Here is a 24,526-nt window from a genome sequence, read left to right on the forward strand (position 1 = left end):
AGGATGTGAAACCTCTGACCCTCTGTCTGGACAGTGCTGATTGGCCCTGTGTTGATCACATGTATTCTCCTAAGAAAAAAAAACCTCTCTAGCAATACACACCAAATGGAGCATGTGCATGTGACTACGGATTCAGTCTGTATCAGGTGGTCATTTCAACAAAAGGAGTGGCAGAGAAGAAAGGATCAAACAGCCTTTTTTTCACAATGTAGAGGATTACCCCTTTCCACAGGGAGTATAATAAGCATGCTTTACTGCATATACAGATTCGTTTTACTGTTGTGGGTTTAGTAACACTGACATTTGTTAAAATAAAAAGAGTTATGATAAAATTTCAATTCCTTCATTAGAAACACAGGGCTGCAGTCCGATGACCCACAAATCCTTTAGTAGCAAAAATAAAAGCAAATAAACACAACACTGTTCTGTTATTATGCAGTCACCATCTTGACTGATACTGTATGTGTTGCTCTGACTGCAGTAGAGAAAAAAATGGTCAGGATTTTGTGTAGTGCTCAGGAGGGGTTTCTGGATTGGGAACCAAGTTAAACAATTTGCCCACACTTACACTTTAAATCTGTTGGGTATCCAAACTCTTACTCTGATCACAAAGTACTGGAGCCTATTTATAATAACCAGAGAACAGAAAATGTGAGCAAAAGCATGGTCACCCAAGGTCATAAATCAAATTCCTTGTTTCATTTTTTAAAAGGAAAGAAAAAAGGTAAAATCTCATTGGTCACCATGGGCAGCAACTCCACAAATGCTCTCATTTTCTGTTCTGAGACTTTCATAAATAGGCTCCTATCTTTTGTGATCAAAATACTGTCCTCTTTGATGCCTATGCCTACATCCAAAGCCAATGAGCAGTTATGTAGTGATACAGCACAGAACAGGTTGTATGAAAACTGGCACAAAGCAAACCAGGGTAAACATGAAGCTGTAGCTCTTTGTACTCAATCAGATCACCCTTCAAAGGATCAAGAAATAGGAATGGCTTACATAGCCAACAGCTTGGCTTTTGTTGTAGTTTTCCTTGCTTTAGGTTTTTACAAATATACTGCACACACTTATATACGTGTGATTTGATAGCTTTAAAACGATATAAAGGATAAAGGTTATCTGTCTTATATGCCCAAATCCTCAAATACAGTACATACATCCCACAGTAGTGTCCTCTGCACCCCTCCATAGCACTTTCCTTTGTATCCCCCCAAACTAGTGCCCTCTGCACCCCCTCCCCAACAGTAGTGCCCTCTGCACCCCTCTATAGCACTGTCCTCCTCATCCCCCCCAAAGTAGTGCCCTCCACACCCCCTACCCCACAGTAGTGCCCTCTGCACCCCTCTATAGCACTGTCCTCTGCATCCCCCCAAAAGTAGTGCTCTCAGCACATCCTACCCCACAGTAGTGCCCTCTGCACCCCTGTATAGCACTGACCTCTGCATCCCCCCCAAACTAGTTCCCTCTGCACCCCCTCCCCTACAGTAGTGCCCTCTGCAACCCTCTATAGCACTGTCCTCCGCATCCCCCCCAAAGTAGTGCTCTCTGCACCCCCTACCCCACAGTAGTGCCCTCTGCAGCCCTCTATATCACTGTCCTCCGCCCCACCCTCTCATAGCACTGTACTCTGCATTCACCCCCCCCCCCCCACACACAGTAGTGTCCTCTGCTCCCTCTCCATAGCACTGTGCTCTGCATCCCCCAACCTTCCCCAGGTGTGTCCTCTGCCCCCCACCCAAAAAAAAGAGCAGTCTCTGTCCCCCACATGTAGAGACACAGCTGTGTGTAGGTAGCTCTCTCCTACCTTACACAGGCTGTACATCAGAGCGAAGTGAGAGGCAGCACAGTGCTGGGTGGAGGACAGGAGCAGGAACTGAGGAACTGAGTTAACTTTTTATGGTAACAAGCAAAGTTAACTAATGCAGCTCCCGTGCTCCAGCCCTCCATCTGGTGCCTTTGTGCCTCTTGCTCCACTCTGCTAAAAGTAGAGCGGCGAAGATGGGGGAAGGGGGGGACAGATTGGCACACCTTGATTGTGGTCTACCTGTCAGCTTCCTGCGATAGACGGGTTGCCAACCCAGGCTTTAAACACTGTACAGCACTGGAATTAGTCAAAGAACATTGTTTAAAGAATACAATTTCTAAAATGGTAAAAAGCATATAGAAAAATAGGCCAGGCCAGATGGGTCCAAAGCCTTGGACTAATTGGGTAAGATGCTACATTTTTGTATATATTTGAATTAGCTTTTATAAATTGAGATAACTTGTGTTTGTTAAAGTGATTGTACGGAATCACTTAAAAAAAAAATAACAAGCATGCTATACTTACCTGCTCTATGCAATGGTTTTGCACAGAACAGCCCTGATCCTCCTTTTCTTGGGTCTCCAGCAAAACCTCCCCCACTGAGTGCTCACATAGCAAGTCGCTTGCTACGGGGACACTCGTGCTTGCTCCCTCCCGAGCCAGCTCTCTGTGTTCATAGACACACAGAGCACAGCTCGGCCCAGTCCCCCACTCCCTCCTCACTGACTGTTATTGACAGCAGTGGGAACCAATGTGGAGGGAGAGAGGTCTTTCAGTAGCTGCTGCCTTCTGCCTTTAGAACCACTTTAGTCATACAGTACAGGACGCAGGACTTGTATTCTAAGACTATAAGGTATATGCACCTACCTTCAGGTGGTTGGATACTGGCAAAAAACTTGCTAGGGGTGCCCCCAGGGTGCCCTATACAACCCCACCCACTCAGGGAGACTCCAATTTTAGCTAGTGTCCTTATTTGCTTTTCTTTTTCTTTCTGCCCTGGGCTATCTAGCAGTTTTGGAATCAGTTAACCCCCATGTGTACCCTAGGGACTGTACCCAGATCCCCTGTAATGTTTGCTTCCAGCACTGGATTCTGCATTAGGCACTCACCTTGGCAGGAATTGCAATTAAAAAAATTTCACCATGCCAAAATCTGAAAAAAAAAACAAAAACTATTGATCTTCCTGGGGAGCAATTAAGGCGTGCACTGAATTCACTCAGTAATAGTGCAACACTCCCAATCCCAATACTTAAACAAATAACACATATGCAAATTAACTTGGTGCAAATAAAAACGCACAATATGATACAATACTGTGTATTAGTACATCCCTACTACGAAAATGTCATCAAAAATAATAAAATTATTCAAACCATCAGTAATAAAGACTGGTAAACTCAATTAAATATGCTCATTTATTTATATGCCTGAAAACAATATGTCCCATCTCAGTGAACAAAGCGAAAAAGGCAAATTCCCAGACTCTCTAAAAAGTGTCCATATTCCACTGAGTGTCCATCACCATACAATTGGTCTAGATTCAAATCAAATTTCAATTATTCTTTTCATAAAGTAGCTGCCACTGGGTCAATCCTCCAGCAGCCTCCGTGTGCTCAAAAATGGAAGCTTACCCTCAAAACTGGACCTTTGCACTACAGGAGGTTGAACACAGCGATATCTCAGCTCTCAGCTTGTATACCGCTTTAAATGAAGGGTCATTCAGGTTTTGGCTCAAGCTCCACTCTTCACTTCCAGCATAAGATCATATTCCTCATAAATGAATAAATAGAGATTACTAGTGGTCTCCATAAAATCACCATTTATTAGACGGATAATGTATTGCACTTACATAGGATGAAAGATATGCAGGCACATTACAGGATAAGCAATGGCATTCACAGCAATCTAACAGGCTTACTGCTCCCACCAGAAGCTCGAGATGGCTCCAAGCATTTGATTGATTTTACCAGTCTTTATTATTGATGTTTTGCATAATTTTACTCACTTTCTGATCCAAAAGTTCTAACAGTGGGGATAAATGAATACAAATGATTGTTTTACGTAGCGCATTTTTATTTCACCAAGCTCATTTGCACGTGTTATTTGAGTATGGTGATTTGAAACTATGCACTATTGTGGCATGAATTTGTTTTGTTCACTTTCATAGTTAGCCTCATGGTGCTATACAGGTCCAGAACTGTGGTTTATTTTTATGGTTCCCAAACCCTAAATAACCCTTCAACGGTATGCCCACCATGATGGGAAAAGCCTGGACCCCTTGAAGGCCCCGCATTGTGGATAAATTAAGGGATTTCCCTGTACTAAAGGCTGATTACTGGCATTTAATAACACACTCTGTAGTGCATAGCACACTATGTGGTTTTATTGACAAAATAACCCCTGCCATTTTGTCTTTAATATTTCAATTTCAGTTTGACAGTTTTTTTCCTCCTCTGATTCAGGAGGATGAGGTAATTGCATCATGCGTCTTGGATGACACACTACTGCCTTTTTTTTTACTGAAAATGCACAGCATGTTACTGCACTCCTGCTGCCATCTCCTACAGAGATATTGCTACTGGGATACGGTCACTGACTGGGTTATAGTGATTACTATATCTGGATATGCACAACTCCATCCATTCTGCACTCCATAACCATGAGCACCACTCTGGAGTCCCCTAACTTATTGCAATGGTGTATCACAGGCATAAAGGATTTGGGACAAACGGGACAAACAGCATGTGTTCTATAGATATGCTACAGGAAACTCTAACCACCGCTCAGGGTGATAGCTGTTTCTTTGCTCCTATTATGTCCCTGCTCCCCTTATCTGACTCCCTCTCAGGAGCACAAAATGCAGCCTGCCTGTCAAAAGCAGATTTCTCTGCCACTTCGAGAACCTTTGCTTTCCAGAGGCCAGAAACGCTACATGTCCTCTATTACCATTGACCCTGTTCAGGATTCAGAAGTGGAACCTCCTTTCCTTAAGGATATTATGGAAGAAAGTATTGAGGTCCCTGATTTTGTAGCAGTGGTTGCAGGAGATTTCCCCACCAAACCTCACGCATTTTATGAGGTAGGAGCTGCAAATGCTCTCTACTGTGGACACACTAAGGATTCATGTACTCTAGGAGCTCCTAAACTTGAGTTTAGGAGAATTTTTGCTGAGATTTATAATATGGAAAATAATTTTAAAAGAAATGGACTGTTTCCGTGGTGGATCATGCTTTTCAGTTCTCAATAAACACCTCCCTTTTTAAGGATTCATTGGATAGGTGTCTGGAAGCCCTCTTAAGGGCCTTTTTTGGCCTTGCTGGTCCTGCCCTGCAGCCTGCTATTGTTGTTATGTCCATTTGCAAAACTATTGCTAACTAGACAAGACATATGAATGGAGAACACTAACTTGCCTTTGAGGACCCTGCTTTCATAGAACAATTACAGCTGATGCTATTAGCATTATTGTTGTGCTGATGCTCTATGGAATTTAATGAGCCAAACCTCTAGAATGTCCCTTATCTCTGTGCATATGGGCAGTTTTTACCTGCTTGTAAAAAGTATAGCCAAAGCTTTTTATGTCATACTTCTCCTGTGTATCACAGGAGTGAACCTAGTTCTGCACTCCCGTGACCCAGTATCAGCTGACAGCGGGCTAAATCCACTGTCGACTGATGTCACAGAGCCGGTCTAGGCTCTGTAGGGATCCTGACAAAAGGATTCACCCAAATGCATGATCAGCAGCTGGCTCAGCCTTTCAGTGGGCCGCTGAGAGCCTGAGACAGCCGCTCCTGCCCCCTCCACAGCCCAACACTCTAGTGAAAGGCAGAGCACAGACTGACAGCCACCGCTCTGTGCTCAGAAAGTGTCCCTATCCCCTGTCTTGTTCTTCTGAATTATGCTAGGCACCTAGTCTAGGGTCTCCTCCCTTGCACGTGGGGTACCTTTACTTGTGCCGTAGCCATCAATGACCCAGGACAAGGATAAGGCCACTTTCAGGGAATACTCAACCTTAAGGCAGACCTGTGATTTTAGAGAAGGCCATGCACCATATACACTTGAAAAATAACTGTCCTCCAGGTAACTCTCCTGTCCCCAGGTCAATGTACACCGTACTGTAGACTGTTGCATTTAGAACCCCTTGTAGTAACTTCAGAGGACAACATTTCAAAAGCTTTACTAAGAAGTTCTGAACATTACAAAAGTCCAAAACAAGTGCAATCTTCCCCACCATCCCTAATCCCTAACTCAGGCTTTTTGGCTGCCCCGGCATGCCTGCATAGGCAAAAGTCTATTCTTGGTCGTGTCCATTATGGCAGAATCCTGGCTGAACATCTTCAGGGCAGACTACGAGTCTCAATAGTCCCCCTACATAGTAGAAGGTTTCTGATGGCCGGAGGTCTTGAGTTAATACCCTGGCATCGGCATCAGCAGGGAACCCCCACAGTGAAGGTGACACCAGCAAACGGCAGACTCTCTGGGCTCCAGACCACTGTCCTCTTGTATTGACACAGGACCAATGGGTCAGACCCAAAAAAAATAATAAAACCAGGAAACACAGTTAATCCTAACCCTCCCATCCAGGGCATCATCTAGTTAAACTACACAAAGGCAACCTGCCTACAAACAGACCCAAAAACTGAGTGATCAGCATTCTTTGATCACTAAGTTCTTGATGTAGAACCTGCGGAGGACAGCAGCTGCATCTACATAGATAAGTATGTATGTTTGGTTTTTTGTATCCCCAACTTCTCTTTTAAAGCCTATTTAGGGAATCCCTTAATAAATTCACAATGTAAGTTATTGGGGAAAAGAAGCTTTTTCCCCAAAAGCAGAAGCCTATGTCTCCTACTTCTATAGCTGCTACTTCTCAGCAAAATAGTTTATTTCACTTTCCCCAAGTGTCCACTTCCAAACCAAGGCCTAGCACCTCCTTTTGCCACAATCCATGGGCTCCCAAGTCCACCAAGCTGCCCACAAATCTTCATCCCAATAGAGAGAACCCCCACTCTTAGGAGTGAAGGGATGTCTGTGACGTCTGTACCAGCCTAGACATGAGACGTCCCAGACCTCTGGGTCAAGACTGACATTTCAGAGTTAAAAAATAGAATTTTTATCCCTGACCTCTCCTTGCCGGCTTGAAAACAAAGGAAGGCAGAATTAATTACAACTTCAGGCACAAGGAGCGGTTGTACCAGTTCCTTTCAAAGAACAAATTTAAGGTCTCTATTCAAATCTATTAACAGTTCAAAAACTAAATGGGGGCATCCACCCAGTACTGGACATAAAATCTCTAAACAAATTTCTTTGGGTACCAAACTTTCAGGTGGAATCCACAAGAACTTGTCATTGCTTTCCAAAGAAAAATGGAATTTCTGATGTAAGTATACATACAAAATACCTGTGTACACTTTTCCATTCCCCCCACCCAACAACAACAGTTTCTACATTTTGCTGTGGGAGATCAACACTTTTGATTTGTGGCACAGCCATTCAAGCCCTCTTCTGCAACCCGAGTATTCACAACAGTGCTTGTCCCACTTATGGCCCTTCTATGAACCCAGGGCATTTATGTCAGAGGTTACCTGTGCAACCTTCTCTTGAAGGACTCCTCAGCTACAACCTTGGCTACCAACACCCAGAGGATGATTTAGTTCCTGCAAAATGTTTGGCTGGATAATAAACTTTCCAAATCAGACCATCTAAAGTAATTGGGTCTAATTTTGGACACAGCCCAAGCCAGAATTTTCCTTCTGCAAGAAAAGATTGCTTCCTTATGTTCCCACATTAGGACCCTCGGGTCAATAAGGCAACCCTCAGTTCGCATCTACATGAAGGTTCTGGGCCCAATGGTAGCCTTCTTCAAGCATTTCATTTTGCCTAGTTTCACTCCAGACCTCTTCAATCCAACATACTCATGATATAAAACAAGCAAATTCAATCCTAGGATCAATGCTTCTGTCCATCCAGACAAACCTCTCCCTGACTTGGACTTCAGTCCCTCCTAGAACCGGAAAAATCTTTCCTTCACATAAAAATGACAACAGATGCCAGCCTTACAGGCTGGGGTGGAGTTTACAGTTTTCCTGACTGTGCAGGGGACCTGGTCTCCACTGGTGTGAAAACGTTTCATCAATACCCTTAAACAGAGATACATCAGATTGTCTTTACAAGAATGGACCTTCCTTCTATAATGTCACTGTCACATGCCTGTCCAAAACATGACAAGGAAATCGCCTACATCTCCTAGATGTGGCCTGGGCTGTCAAAGTCTACCTGAAAGCTACAGAGTCCCTCTTTGTCTCATCTGTGGGTGCTTGTAGAGGGCATCCTGCTTCCCATTCCACCATTGCTAAGTGGATCAGACAACTCCATTCTAGGGCATGTGCACTGATGGACAGAGTTCCTCCTTTCCCTATCAAAGCCCATTCCACCAGGGCTATTGGAGTCTCTTGGACTTTTCATTATCAAGTATTTGCTTTCCTGATTTGTAAGGCTACCACCTGGTCCTCTGCTCACATGTTCTCCAAATTCTACAAGGTGAATGTCCAGGCCTTTGATGATGCAAGCTTCAATCGCAAGGTGTCTCAAGCAGTCATCTGATTGTTCTATTGGAGTCTATAAACTTTGCTTTCTCATGGCCTGTTGGTACATCTGTATCGCTATGTTGTTGCCCATCCTTCATTTATTTTTTTTTGTTTGGGTATGTCCCATGGTCTAAGAATACATGTCCTGTGTTCTGTACTGTATGATTAAGATAATAAGAATTTTTTGCTTACCTGAAAATTTTTTTTCTTGAAGTACAGTAAAGGACACTTACCCCTCCTCTCTGTGTCTTGATCACTCCTTATGGCTTGCTTAAAAACTGGAGTCTCATGGAATTTAGGTAATACAAATACATGGGGCCACCATTGAATGCAGGGACTAGAGATGTGTCTCCCTACACTGTGTGCATCAATTGAAATACATAGTCTCAAAACCTAGGATGGCAATATACTTCCCTGCTCCTCCCCCTGAATTCACCAAGCTAACGTTATTAAAAATTGTAAACTGCTGGAGGAAGAATTTTACCAAATAGTTTACTGGGGAATGTTTATTTTGTTGTGTTCTTTGTGCTAAACTAAAAGAGTGCAATTAAACTCTTGCTTTAAAAAAATGCTAAAAGGTAGGATTTTTATAACAGAAGTGATCCACGTTTTCTCTTGTCATAAATGCTTCTCCCTGCCTGTCAGTGATATTGTACACTGAGCCAAGCACGTGCAGCTCAGAGTACATTTATGACACTACTCTGTGTCATGATAAAGAACAAAGTGAACCCAGGAGGAAGACTGGGAAAAGGTGGAAGTGCCCGGGACCAGTTGGAGTGCTGACAGCCTTAGTTTGATAGGCAAGTTTGTCATAATGTGCTAATATGCACTGCATACTTGCACACTGGTGTAGCACCCTACTGGATTAGTGCAGGTTGTTAGGTAAATTACGTCTAGCTTCTCTGTAATCAGTAGAGCAGGAGTTGATTATTCTGGCCTACTCAGTGTCTCACAGGCTGCTTCACTGATTACTTCCCCCTGTATTCTAGAGGATTCTAGAATCATATTGGGAGGAAGGGGAGAGTGGGCAGCCTGAATATTTATGGGGAATCTAGGCAATCAATGGGGAGGCGTGCCCAGCAGGTGGCTGGAAAGCCCATAAACAGTATAAGGCCTGAGGCAGGGGGAGAGAGTCCCTGAGTCCAGTCCTGCTGGATGAGACCCCCTGTGCATGCCTCTGGGGCTGGATAACCGGACATGCCATCTAGAAGACATTGAGTTGGAGCATTAGCTGGTGGGCCTATTTGCAAGGCCTAGTCTTGGAGTCAGCTTGGGTCTGGAGAAGCTCACTGGAGAGTGTCAGGAGGAAGGTAGGGAAAAATGTCCAGTTGTCCTATGGTGGTGGGACTCTGCATCTCCTGCGTTGCCTGTTGGATATCGGAAGGAGGCAACCAATAATCCTGTGGCATTGCAAGCAGAAGACCTATGTGATAGATGTTAGTGACTGTGTGTAGTTATTGGTCTTTTGGAAGAAGTCATAAAGCCAAACAAATTGTCCCCAGCACAAACACAACTGTTAGATGGAACCAGTCTATGATTAATTATTATGCCACCAAACTGGTTAGGTATGGCCCTGAGGGGCAACACAGTGCCTGGTGTGGACTATATGAAATGTATCTTCCTTCCACTCTATGCCAGCTTTATCATCTCTTTCAGCAGTATCATCTGTGTCTCACCCTGAGCCCCTGGTGGTCACAGGCAGAGTGGAATCTCAACAAAACTGGGTATAGCACACTGCTCCCTGAGCAGCTGTCTGTCTTCCTTCCATGAAAAAGGCTGTTTGTGTTATCAAGAAGATTTATTTGGGACTTTTTCCTTATTGAGCTGCACATGGTACAAACAAGACACTACATTGCATCTCAGGGCCATACCTAATCAGTTTGGTGGTAGAACAATTCATCATAGACTTTCCATCTAACAGCTGTATTTGTGCTGGGTACAATTTGTTTGGTTTCCTTCTATCCAGTCTCCTTTGGATTTATTTCAGCAGCACCTCCTCACAGAGGGACTTTTTCTCATTATATGAACTTTCCTCTAAGAATATTTATAATTATATATGGTTTACCATGTGATATAGTTTTTGGTCCACGTTTGCTATCTTAAGTCTCTGTGCCATCACCTTTACTTTTTATTCTGGAAGAATTCATAATCACCTGTCAGCAATAGAGATTCTGTGGGGCTTTTTTACAGCTCAGTGAGATAGAGAAGAGTCCTCTAATAGTTCAGTTCACCAGTTTGGGGTATCACATGCTCCTTTCACCCCATCCAAATTCAATGTTCCTATAAAACACAGGTGTCAAACTGGCAGCCCTCCAGCTGTTGCCAAACTATAAGTCCCATGAGGCATTGAAAGACTGACAGTTACAAGCATGACTCCCAAAGGTATGATGGGACTTGTAGTTTTGCAGTAGCTGGAGGACCGCCAGTTTGACACCACTGCAATAAAACATCAAAAAGACACCCCTAGACTGTTCTATTCGAGCTAATGGAAGAGTGGGGAAAATGCTGTGTGCCTGGCTGTGTGCGTTTAACTTAGGAAAAGGAATCAAGTTCACCAGCGGCTCCTTAGAGGGCTAGCATAAAATTCCTGGGGCCCAGTTAAAATTACACTGCTCAAAAAAATTAAAGAAACACTTTTTAATCAGAGTATAGCATCATCTGAATTAAACTACTGGGATACTGATCTGGTCAGTTAAGTAGCAGAGGGGGTTGTTAATCAGCTGCAGCTGCTTTGGTGTTAATGAAATTAACAACAGGTGTACTAGATGGGCAACAATGAGATGACCCCCAAAACAGGAATGGTTTTGCAGGTGGAGGTCACTGACTTTTTATTCCCTACTCATCTTTACTGACTGTTTTACACTAGTTTTGCATTTGTCTAGGGTCAGTGTCACTACTAGTAGCATAGTAGCAGGCGATATCTGGACCCTACAGAGGTTGCACAGGCAGTCAAACTCCTCCAGGATGGCACATCAATACGTGCCATTGCCAGAAGGTTTGCTGTGTCTCCCAGCACAGTCTCAAGAGCATGGAGTAGATTCCAGGAGACAGGCAGTTACTCTAGGAGAGCTGGACAGGGCCATAGAAGGTTCTTAACCCATCAGCAGGACTAGTATTTGCTCCTTTGTGCAAGGAGAAACAAGATGCGCATTGCCAGAGCCCTACTAAATGACCTCTAGCAGGCCACTGGTGTGAATGTCTCTGATCAAACAATCAGAAACAGACCGAGAGTGGCGTAAGGGCCCGACATCCTCCAGTGGGCTTTGTGCTCACTGCCTGGCACCATAGAGCTTGATTGGCATTTGCCATTGAACACCAGAATTGGCAGGTCTGCCACTGGTGCCCTGTGCTTTTCACAGATGAGAGCAAGTTCACCCTGAGCACATGTGACAGAAATGAAAGGGTCTGGTCCGTCTGGAGAAGCTGTGGAGATCGTTATGCTGCCTGCAACAATCTTTCAGCATGACCGTTTTGGTGGTGAGTTAGTGATGGTCTGGGGAGGCATATCCATTGAGGAATGAACAGACCTCTACAGGCTAGACAACGGCACCCTGACTGCCATTAGGCATTCGGATGAAATTCTAGGACCCATTGTCAGACACTACACTGGTGCAGTGGATCCTGGTTTTCTCCTGGTGCATAACAATAACAATACTCCTCTGGGATATCATGTTTTAGTCCATCCGACGCCACCAGGTTGCACCTCAGACTGTCCAGGAGCTCAGTAATGCCCTGGTCCAGGTCTGGAAGGAAATATCCCAGGACACCATTTGTCTCATTAGGAGCATTGTCAGGCATGTATACAAACACGTGGGGGCCATACAAACTACTGAGTACTAATTTGAGTCGCTACAATGAAATTTCAGCAAAATGGACTAGCCTGCTGCATCATTTTTTCACTTTGATTTTCGGGGTGTCTTTGAATTCAGTCTTCTGTAGGTTTATAATTTTCATTTCTATCAAACGATGGGGCATCCTTACATTCCTATCACATTACTCAGTCCATATCAGCATGATATAAGTTCGGTTATGCTTTAAAGCATTAGCATCGTCTCAGATTCCGCGAGTCCCAGGCACTTCCATCTTTACCTGGTCTTCTTTTGGGTTCTGTCTATTCGATAGTTTGAATGGCCAGGTTGCAATGATGACACTTGTGGGCATGTGCATGGGAGTCACATCATCACGGTAAAATATTGGTTGCTCTTAAATGTTCACTGAGCTACTCGGTGTACATGGTAACTGACAGGCAGGAGGAAGTATTTATGACAGAAGACACTGACAGTGTCTCCTCTGTATAAAAACCCCACCTGTCTGCAAGTTTTTAAAATATTTTAATACCATTTTAATACTTTAAGCTATATAGTAAACCCCTTAATTATTTACGTGAGTGTGACATTTTTATACAAGTCACTAGACTTAACTAATAATGGTATATTTTAGAGTCAATATTAGGATTAGATTTAGATAGAGATTTGAGCACCCACCTCAATACTAGACACTTTTACCCCCTTCCTGCCCTGGCCAATTTTCAGCTTTCAGTGCTCTCACAATTTGAGTGACAGTTATATGGTCATGCAACACTGTACCCAAATGAAATTTTAGCTGACACAAGCAACAACTGACTTTGCACATGCTAATTCTGTTTCTGCTGTGTAACCAAGCTATATTAAAGTTTGCTATGAACCTCTTACCAGTTTACTCCAATCACTGTGTGAGCTTACTTTTCTGGTGGTGATTTATTCCAGTTAAGAGTGTACTGTGATGTCAGCAGGGGTTGGGCTTTCAGAGAGGGGTCCAAAGCAACAGGGAGCCTGACAATAACTCAGCAACTCCTAAATGGGATAGTGCTACAATTTTCATTAATTGCAGCAAAGTGTAAAGGAATAGTTGACTTCTCTTTGATTTAGGAGTGGCATTTTGAGTTTTCATTTCTTCCCTGCAGTCTTTACATTCTTAATTAAGGTTTTATAGATTTGCTAACTACTAACTAATTTCTATTTGCAGGTCATAGTGAACCTATTACCAACTGACAAAAAAAGGCTTTTTTATCAAACAACTGAAATTGATCATATTGCTGCTATATGTAAGACAAGATACTGAGACTCTGAAATTTGGTTAGCTCCTTTAAGTGGAACTACACTGTATCTGAGCACCACAAACCAAAAGAGCTATTTAATTCACTTTTAATATTTAAAGCAAATTCACCCCTCCATCCAAGTCTCCATGTTTTTTGTTTTACTGAGAAATCACTTAAGGAAACACCCCCTAACATTTCTGGCCTTGGCCATCTTGAGTGAGGGCAGATGATTCTTGTAGCAATTACTTCCAGGAATCCATTTGCCTTTAGCTCAGACATGCCGGCAGGAGGGGTGTGCTTAGCTGGGAAAAACCTCCACCCCTTCTTAAGACTCCTGGGATGTATGATATCATTTGCTTAGGCATGGAAACTAGGAAATAACTAAATGGGTCATTACTCACAAGTCCCCAGAACATCTGCCACCCTTGAGCTTTCTCTGAACATGGTCCAGTGAGGGAGTCCTTCTCTAAATTAGATTCCTTTGGTGAAGTCTGCAATCAGTTCCAGTTCACTTCCAGGTCCCAGTTCTGCCATCGCTGAGACATCATAGAACAGCAACACAGTCCACAGGCTGCCTCAGAGGAAATAGCCCCTGGGGCTTGGAACTCTTGCTCAGAGAAGGAGCCTAAAACAAAATTTACCTAGCATCCTATGCTAGGAGGGTACTACAACTACATATAGCTTTAAGGCAGTGGTTCTTAACCTGGGTTCGATCGAACCCCAGGGGTTCGGTGAGCCAGTCTCGTGGGTTCGGCGGAGGTGAAGACCCACACCCGACTCATATGATTCGTGCAGTAAATATTCATTATTATGTTTTTGTTTTTGTGTGAAAATCATGTTTTAATGGTTTTGTTCTTTGTTCTTAATGGTTTTTTTCATTTTGTGCACCTATATATAAATATATACCTAAATATATACCTATGTTTTGAATTTGAAAAATCATATTTTATTTTTCCAATTAAGAAGGGTTCGGTGAATGCGCATATGAAACTGGTGGGGGTCAGTACCTCCAACAAGGTTAAGAACCACTGCTTTAAGGTGTCCCCAAAGTATGTTTAGTTATGTGCAAAAGACCCTTTTCATATTGTACTTTTTTGTGACACATGTCTCCTATGGCAGTGCTCTTTATCCAATGAGTTTATTTTTACAGTAGTTATCCTATTAGCTCTAAAATCTGTCACCCTTTAACAAGATTTAATTGCAATTCATCTTTGAGTTTGGGTTTTCTGAATTTCAAACAAGATTCACCAAAGCCTTGGCAAATTGAACCTGGGCAGATTTACCTATTACTATTTTCAACCAAAGTCATAAATAAATATTTTTATCTTTTACCATGGTGAAGGATTAAGAACAGAATAAATAGATTTAAACCCTGACTGGAGGACATTTATTTTGCTGCAGTATTGTGTATGACAGGGCTTGAAAAAGCCGCTCGCCCGTTCACTTACAGACTTACAGGAAACGTTTGACCTCTGTCATTGCCAACAAAGGATGTATAACAAAGTACTCAGATGAACTTTTGATATTGACCAAATACTTATTTTCCACCATAATTTGCAAATAAATTATTTCCAAATCAGCCAATGTGATGGTCTGGATTTTTTTTCTCATTTTGTCTCTCATAGTTGAGGTCTACCAATGATGCCAATTACAGGCCTCTCTCATCTTTTTAAGTGGGAGAACTTGCACAATTGGTGGCTGACTAAATACTTTTTTGCCCCACTGTATATATAAACATTCCTGATTTTACTGCTTTGCTTATGGTATATGTTTTACTGATACTCTTTCTGTTTTTTTTTTTTTTTGCCTACCAAAAATAAAAGAATTAACAAAAAAAAGTCACTTTTGCATTTCTTCAGCAAAATGGATAGATGGAGTCAAACCATTCCAACAATCTGCTGTAAGGTTAAATATAGTAACTGTATCAAACCTCCATCATCAGTCAGTCTCTGGCTTGCATTAATCTCCAGTCTCTTCAGGATGGCCCCAAGACAAAAGCATATTTATGAGGGGAGTACATACACTATATTCAGGCATGATACTTTGTTTTGTGGCTGTGGCAGAAATTATACCTTGTGATGTGTTTTGTGGGCATTACCGCCCATCAAATATGTTGTATTCAAATGAATGGGGCACACTGCAAATGTAATTGCATGCAATGCATGCAGTTGTAGTAATGTTGCCACCTCATCCCTTTAAAACCGAACACATTATATTTACACAAGTTCTGTGGCTGATTAAAGTGGTAAATAAACTCACTTAGTGCCTTATCTGCATTAAATTAACCTCAGAACCTGTGCAATGAATGTGTTTGTTTTAAAGGGATGAGGTGGCAACCCTAGGTTATAGCATGGTGGTGTGGCATTCAGCGGGTTAAACTGGGAAAGAGGGTTAGATTTCCCCTTTTACTAATCAGGAAACTAAAATCCAGTGGGTTGCTGTGGGTATTGTCACATGATCTATATTTTCAAGTTATCCTAACTGCGTTAGGATAGTCACCAAAGAATTTGCGTCTCAGAATGAGGATGTAGAGGTCACAGGTTAAGCCTCCCAGGCTCCATGTAGCACTTGGCACTCGGGCTGTTACATCCTTGAGACCCTGCTTCTGAACACTGTCTAAGTAGTTGGTATGCATTATGGAATATCTGAGCTGAGAGCACTTCATTATTTAAAGGTCAGTCAGTTTCAGGTTAGGGTGTGTGCTGCTTGGCTAAATCACTCATCAGCTTTTTCATTCTCTTCGAGACTCTAGCTGTGAGATCACCACGTCAACATCAATGTCTACTCCTCTGCCAGTGCAAGCGGTGGTCACCCTCAGTGCGTTTTTTTTCTTTTATTTCCCATTGCTGAGAAACTGAGGACAAGCTCTTCTGTCAGGTGAGGGAAGCTGACAGAAGACATGTTGCTGGGCAGTAAAGCTAAAACGTCAGCTTTATTATAAGAATGCAATATAGTGCTCTCTGAAAGTGTTCAGGAAACTCTGGCTGCTTGTTTTAATTCACTGGCCATACTCATTGTAAAGAAAGGGATTTAAAGGCCAAAACCTATGTTGTATTTAGTTTTAGATATCTGAGATTTGTATTGCTGTCCTGTTAGAATAATTAACTTCACTACCTGTCCCTATGATAGCCTTTGTCAGCAGAAAAATGAATTAAGGGGAGTGATTGTTACTGGGACAGCAAAGCACAGACAATAATAATAACCTGACATAGGTATTAATGCTTCCCCATTTTCCTGAAAATAAAACACAATATTTTTTTTGCTGCCTGTAAACATTTCTATATCACTTTCTGTCCTGATAAGAAATTACATTAAATTTGGGGGTCCAATGAGGGTCACAAGCAGCCTTAAAAGCATGGTAGAGTTTTGCCTGGAGTCACGCTGCTACAAAAAAAAAAAAATTGAAGCTTGTAAAATGTGTACGTCATATAATAAATTAGCTAAAAAAGAAAACCAGACCTGTAAAACAATCCCATGTATACCTACCTTTTCCATGGCCCATGTCTTAAAATGCTGCAGCTTCACTGTTTCCTAGCAGGTATTTCATACTTGTGGTTATGTAAAAAAAGACCATATGAATTTATTACAGAAAAAAACAATAACATGGTAATATTCCAGCAGCTTGTAACAAGGCAAAGCAAACATCAGCAACCATTCATTGTGTCTTCTTCAAGTGATTTTAAATGTAATTTTTTTTTATCTTTTAAAAATAACAAACAGGCTTATACTTACCTGCTCTGTGCAATGGTTTTACACAGAGCATCCCGTTCCTCCTCTTCTCCTGGCTCGTCCCTCCACCAAGTGCCCCCATAGCAAGCCGCTTGCCATGGGAGCACTCATGCGTACTCTCTTCCGAGCCAATTGACACACAGAGCCAGACAGACCCAACCCCCACTCCCTCTGCACTAGCTGTGATTAACAGCAGTGGGATTCAACGGCTCCCACTGCTGTTTCTGAGCCAATAAGGAGAGAGAGAGCCAAGAGAGCCGCTGCTCTCATGCACACCGCTGGATCGAGATCAGGCTCTAGTAAGTATAAGGGAGGTCAGGGGGAGCTGCATACAGCAGGTTTTTAACTTAGTACATATAATGCATTAAGGTAAAAAAACTTTCTGCCTTTACAACCACTTTCAGGAGGGCTGGCCAAGTGTGCTTCTTGCACAGCCCATGGGACAAGGTCATGCGACTGTGTGTGAGGCTGAGACTGACAGTTGCTGTCACATAACAACAGAAAAATGAAAAGAATGGCTGTTAATGTGACTTTATGTAATCATTTTAAGTTAAAAACTGCTGTCTGTTTTAAAATTCTGGTAAACAACATTATAGCGCACAGTATTTTGTGAGTTAAAATGCACATGGGCGCAGAAGGCCATACAGGGATGGATGAGAGGCCCTGAGTGCACACTGTCCATTTCCAGGACTGCTTATCTATGCCTGTATGGATATAACTGCTCAGATCTGCACAGTCGTGGCATCTGTCAGCCTGTCATTGATTTGTACAGGCTGCTGTCCATAGGCAAACACTTGTGACTTTTGGACACAGAAATGTACTATTTCTTGATGGTGTATGTTCCTTTGCACCTGTGCACTTGAGTCCTTAGAGATACGAAGGTTGGCAGGTTGGCAAGTCGATGCTGGGTGTGGATAGCAAAATGAGCTGTGATGCCAAAATGGAAATGAAGGTGCTTTTTGCTATAAAATGTCAAGATGAAATACACCACAGAGCCTGCAGCTTCAAAGATCAGTAAAGGTTTGTTTCAAAGCTTTTTAATGCTTGTTGCAAATGTGTAAACATTCAAATGGCTATAACTTGTCCAAAGTTTTTCTTTAAATTAAATACTGGAATAGAAACTCAAAATATGTGCTCAATAGAGGTACATTATATTTTCTGTTTAAAGAGAACCTCTTAAGTCTCTAAACACATTCAACTTGTAAAAGAAAAGGGATTTTTACTTACCTCTCTGTTGGTCCATGCCTCATACCTCCTATCCATTTCAGCACTTCAGCTTCCACCAGCGTCTTTAGCATTCAACACTTTTGGGAGTTACATGCATGCCCAGCTGCATGCCATGCTTGTTTCCTTCAGCCCCTATGTCACTGTACGGAGGCAGGGACCAGAATATAGAATGTTGGAATGGCTAGAGACACAGACATCCAAAACTCCAAAAAATGTTGAATTGCCAAGACACTCATGGAGGATGCAGTATTGAAGCAGAGGGGAGGTAAATGACATGGACCTCTGGAGAGGTAAGATGGCCCCTTCTTGCAGGAGGGTGGCCTTTTAATATATTTAGAAACCTGAAAGTCTGTTTGAATTAAAAATAAAATTATACACTTATGATTTACTTACTTTAAAATCATCTTTCGATATCCGTTGCTAGATCCTGTATTAAACGTAAAATGTTCTTTGGCATTTCCTTCAACAGATGTGAACTCCATGTCAATGCACTCTTCATTGTGGGAATGCAAAGACATTTTATATTGAATGATAAGTACAAAATTATAACTGGAATAAGCTGACAACACAAAGTTGCAGGTATCTGCAAGTAATTATAGTATCTGTATTGCTGATCAGCACTGCACAGAGTTTCTAATAAGGATCAAAAAGAATTAAGCTATAATTAAACGTGTACCATTGATTTCCATTAATGAGACACCATTGATAAAGCTACTAAATACACTCAGAGGAAGTCTAGTTTAGAAATGGAAATCACATATGAAAGAAATACAGATAGAAAAACTAAATGGATTGATTCTTTTGCCTAATAAATATCGAATTTACTGTACTGATTCCAGAATTGAAACATCGGACAAGTGTCACAAAACGGAGCAGTTTAAAATAAGCTAAATAAAGGTAAATCTTTATAGAGTTTTGTTTTATCTCTTAAAAATATTGATTTAACATAATAAATAAAAGTAGAATATGCTTACAATAATATTTTCTTAAAAAAATACCCACTCTTACTATAAGGCTCCATTATTTTTCAAACAGGAAATTATAAAGGCATTTACGAAATATTTTACACAATCCATCACGGTAACAACCATTTCATTTAATTGCACCTTGTATGTTTCTAGTATTATTCTGCTTATAGGACAGAGTCATAAAAGCGTAAAAGGGATTGATTTACTAAAGGAAAAGTGCATGCCCTTTTCCTTTGGTATATATGCTCCAAAAGAGCTCAGTAGTAATTTCTTAATAAATTAGTAAACAATTTTATGAGCTTATGTAGAGTAGAAGTAGCTTATGTAGAGTAGAGTAGAGTAGAGTAGAGTAGCCAGAATAATATTTCACAGTAAACTTTGATAGTGCCAGTTTATGTCCTGTTGGTCATTATTTGCAAGTGGATAAAGCTGAATATTGTGTAACATATAGTACATAAATAAATACAGCACTACTGAAAAACTTTTTAAAAATTAAATCCCAATTGTACTTTGCTAACAATATCCAGATACGTTGAGGGTACAGTGAAAAAGTGTTTAGTAAAGGTCTTACTTGTGTATCAAATGATACCTGGAGACAGTAAACTACCACAGCATATATTGCTACTATCAGTATGTAAGCAGAGATCTCTCTGCAGCAGTCTGACATGCCCCTGCTCTATCAGAGCTAGAGATTTCCAATCAGCAATCCAGACTCACTGAATATAGAGTGAATAAGCAGTTCTCCAAACAGCCAGAAGCACGGGTTACTGTATCTTCAATGTGTCTGGACTGTTTTGATTTTTTTTTTTGGGGGGGAGGGGGGTTTCCAAAGTACATTTGGGCTTGAATAAAGTGCTAATCACATATAATACTGCATAACAAAAAATATTTTCTGAAATTAACAGAAACAAGGCATTGTGTCAAAATCCAAATGGTCCATCTGAAATGTGAAAAATGGATGCAGGTAAACAGCTGTTTATTTTCCACATTTATTAATTAATTTGGGGTTTTGTCTAGATTACTTCCTAGCTGTTTAAAAGTGCAATGTGCAAAATGCAATGAACTACAACATTTATTTGTGCACTGTATTTTATCTCTTGGAACTCTCATTTTAAGATATCCATGTTGGAAATCCTGGTTCTGCCACAACCTTTACAGTCCCAATTTAAAAATCCAGCTCCTCCCGATACATTCCTAATAATGCAATAATTAACAATGTGCAAACAATGAAAATGATTCAGATAGCCAGATTTGGATCTGCTGCATATTCTATTTTTCTTTTACTTTTTTAATAAATACAATTAAAAAATAACTTGCTACTAGTTCAGAATATCAGACGTAGAGGTTAGTTTCCACATTGCAAGGATGCCACACCCCTACTAAATTAATAACAGTACAAACAGGTGTTTTAAGAAGGGCCCCACTCTCAAACTGTCCCACAAGATGCTGTGAAAATTTGCAGCATGCAAGTAAGTTGCTACTCTTGCTTATCTTAAGTACTGTTGCAGCTTTGAAACAGGAAGCACCCTTTTTAGCCCTCCTACTAAAGCATTGTTAATAGGGAGTGTAAGATACTCTCATATCTCAAAGGTGAAATTTGCTTGAAAAAAATTCTAGTCATCCAATTGGAGATTGTAGTGCCCTTTTTAATATGTATGTGATGCATACAAATTTTAATTAAAATAGAACAGAAGCGGTATGCCCTGGTCCTCCTGATATGGGTTCACTGACCTGTATGCTAGATCTGTTATGCTTGTTTTCTTTTTAAATGTTTTTAACAAAATCTGGATCCATCAAGGATTGAGCTGGAAATCTCCAGTAATGATTGTAGCAGAATGACAGACCTGGTAACTCAAGAGCAAAAATCTAGTGCACTGCAGCCAACATAAATAACTAATGAGTGATCCAACTTCCTTCAACCTCCTAAGACTGCACTATCAATTTTGGGTGGATTGACCCTTTATTTCAGTTGTACATTAGTGATCTTACATAATTTATTCTTTAATTGTTTTTAAGTAGTGTGGCATTACATTCTAAATTAAAGTGAAATTCAAAACTTACGACTAACTAAGCCTAAAACTGCTCCCACACTCCTTCTAACATCTATACTAACTACCATGTAGAAGGAAGATGTTTATACTTACCTATTCTCAGAGCACTCCGGCCCGGGCACATGATCTCAGACAGTTTCAGCTATATGGGAGAGAAGTGCATGTTGACAACGGATGGAATGCCTACGCATTGACGTCACTCAAAGGCTTACTATGGGGCATCCGTTGTCTGCTGTTCCTCCTCTCTCCTGGAGCCAGCTGCTAGGAGCCAATCACATTACTGGACCAGAGCGCCCTGAGAACAGGTAAGTATAAGCATTTTCCCTTATCAGGGTAGTTAGTATAGTTGTTGGGGGTGGGAGAAGTTTTAGGCTTAGTTAATTCTAGCATTGCATTCCACTTTAAATAAGCTGCACATTTCGTACCATGGCATACTGCCCTATCAAATTCTTAATATTACACATCATTAATTTATTTTGTTCTATACTCTCTTTCCAAGTTGTTTAACTTTGCCAAAAAATTTTCACACTTTAATGACTCTGCCCATTGCATGTTGTCGGTATTATACTTATATTTCTGCTGAAAGTCTGCACAACAAACAAAGACACATTCTCAATACAGTATATACTGTATGCACCATCTATGAAAACATTACTAATGGCCTCCTATCAATCAGCTTATTTCCCTGTGAACAGCACAAAAATAAACACTTATACAAAATACATTGGAATGCATTTTTAGAAATCTATTTGAAAGTCACATATCTTTATTAATAATGCTCTGAAATGGTGTCCAATAGTTCCATTGTTCATAGGGTAAGCGTCAAGTAACTTCAAGCCTCACAGCCTCATGTTCACTATTCAGCTTTTTGGCTGCCCATTCTGTGTGATAGGATTTATCTTTTCTAGTGAAACTTCTGCATCGTAATCCAAAATCCCAGAGAATGCTGGAGACATTTTGTCTAAACTTTTCGATAAGCCACTCTCCTCCTCTTTTTTCAGGACTTCCTCTTCAGGACAGATAATCGCATGTGGGATCAAGTAAACTAAATTACACTCATTAGGAATGGAACCTTTGGGCTCTTGCTGGCATGAATAGATTACTGCCCCGTTGTTGTTTATGCTAACTGTTTCTATAGCATTGTTTGATGTAGGGCAGAGCCTGTAGCAGCCTAGCAAGTTTGAGAAAGCCTTGCGGAAATCAGCATTAAAAGCATATATGATGGGATTTAATGAAGAATTTGCCCATCCAAACCATACAAAAATGTCAAATGTGGTGGAGCTAATGCAGAAAGGTTCTGCTCCACGCATATAGACACTGGGGTCACAAAACGGCACCATACAGTTTAATATGAAGAAGGGCAGCCAGCAACATACAAAAACTCCCATGATCACTGACAAAGTCTTCAAAACCTTTGTTTCCCTTTTAAACGAGGTCTTTAAAGAGCTTTCAGGTTGTTGGCAATCAATGCTACTTCCATTGCCAGTGCTGTTTTGGCAGTTCTTGGCATGCACAGCTGCCCTTTCCAGAGCTGAGATGCGTCTTATTTGTTTTGCTGCTATTCTGTATATTCTTGTGTAGGTTACAATCATAATGGCCACGGGTATATAGAAGCTAATAAGAGATGAGGAAATTGCATATGTCCTATTTAAGCTGGAATCACAATTATCCATTGCATTGCCTTGAAATGTAATGTTCAAGTCAAAAAAACTAGTTGTCTTTGCTTTATGCCAGTTAAGCTGCACAGGAATGAAAGATATTAGGACTGATAAAGTCCAAGCCACACTTATCATGATAAAGGCTACTTTTGGGGTCATTTTTCTTTCATATCTAAAAGGACTTGAGATGGCCCAGTACCTGTCAACGCTGATGACACAAAGGTTCAAGATGGATGCCGTTGAGCACATAATATCAAAAGCTACCCATATATTACAAAATGAACCAAAAGGCCAGAAGCCAGCAATCTCAGCAACAGCTTTCCAAGGCATGACCAGCACCGCCACTAGAAGGTCGGACACTGCTAAAGAGATCACAAAAAAGTTTGTGACTTTTGACCTCAGATGACGAAACCTGATGACAGCTGCACAAACCAATGTGTTTCCCAGAAGGGTTGAGAGTATTAAAACAGAAAGGAAGCATCCTGTTAAGATGCGAAAAGATGAATCCTTTTCTGCAATCAATATTTCTCCATCCATACTGGTTGTATTTAAAGTCATACTGCCTTGTAGAAACACTGTCAGCAGTAGCCTGTATTGCTAGTAAATACAGTTTCCTGTATTGTTCTCTCACGTGCCCATTTTGTCTCCTGGCTTTCTTTTTCCCAAGCAGTTATACAGTCCAAGTGTAAACCATTTGTCAGTTATTAAAAGCCATTTGAGCAAGCTGACATCAATAGGCTGTCATTGCTAAAGTTAATGGTTGGTGTGGCAACAGGACACCAGACTAGATAACTGACATTCTGTTATACTATTGATGGTACGCAATTTCCGCTGCCCAGACTGGGGTAAATAGGTTATCGATCTTGCAGTCTAGCCATCTTCCTGACCAGTTTCATTTATTGATTGCTTTTTTTCCTTTTACTGTCTCGTGTTTTGAATTAACTTTCCAACTTGCAATCACAGGACATCCTTCTATGCAGAAAAGTGCTTTTGTATGGTCAGTTTTTTTGGCTCCTCTTTCTACTTTTGCTACAGAAAGCAATCACTTCTTTGTTTTCACCAAGCTGTTGAAGAAAAAAAAAATCAGAATTTTATTTCTTTAGCAAAATAATGTTACTTTTTTCTTTTCATAAGAATCCTTCCTACACTATTCTGAAGTTCTAATCTTCCATTGCTAGGAAATCCTTAAGTGCTATAATGTAGCTTTTATTGCCATTAAAACAACGTGACAAGAAATGTTATTTCAGTATTCACGTCTTAAGGCTCTATTTGCAAATGCATGAACGTAACAAGAGTGTTAGGACTTTTTTTATACATAAGTGTTTGTGCTGAATCCTGCCATGTGAACTGTTTCCATTTTATTTTAAGAAAAATCTTCTCTGACTGTTCTTTCTTCTACTTTTTTCTTTTGATTTAGTAAATTAT

General features: G+C 41.0%; 1 protein-coding gene across 1 annotated transcript in view; it reads right to left on the reverse strand.

The window, feature by feature from the left end:
• Positions 1 to 18,218: 18,218 nt before the first annotated feature.
• DRD1 (dopamine receptor D1) overlaps positions 18,219 to 24,526 on the reverse strand; it is a 64,389-nt gene continuing 58,081 nt past the window's right edge. Inside the window, exon 3 of the mRNA XM_089672999.1 lies at positions 18,219 to 24,165. Within this exon, the coding sequence (XP_089529125.1) occupies positions 22,304 to 23,659 (1,356 nt within the window). The 5' untranslated portion in view covers positions 23,660 to 24,165 and the 3' untranslated portion in view covers positions 18,219 to 22,303. The remainder of the gene's footprint in view (positions 24,166 to 24,526) is intronic.

Source organism: Staurois parvus, unplaced genomic scaffold, assembly GCF_062004578.1.
Source record: "Staurois parvus isolate SC_StPar_1 unplaced genomic scaffold, SC_StPar_1.0 ptg000133l, whole genome shotgun sequence".
Taxonomy (NCBI): Eukaryota; Metazoa; Chordata; class Amphibia; order Anura; family Ranidae; genus Staurois; species Staurois parvus.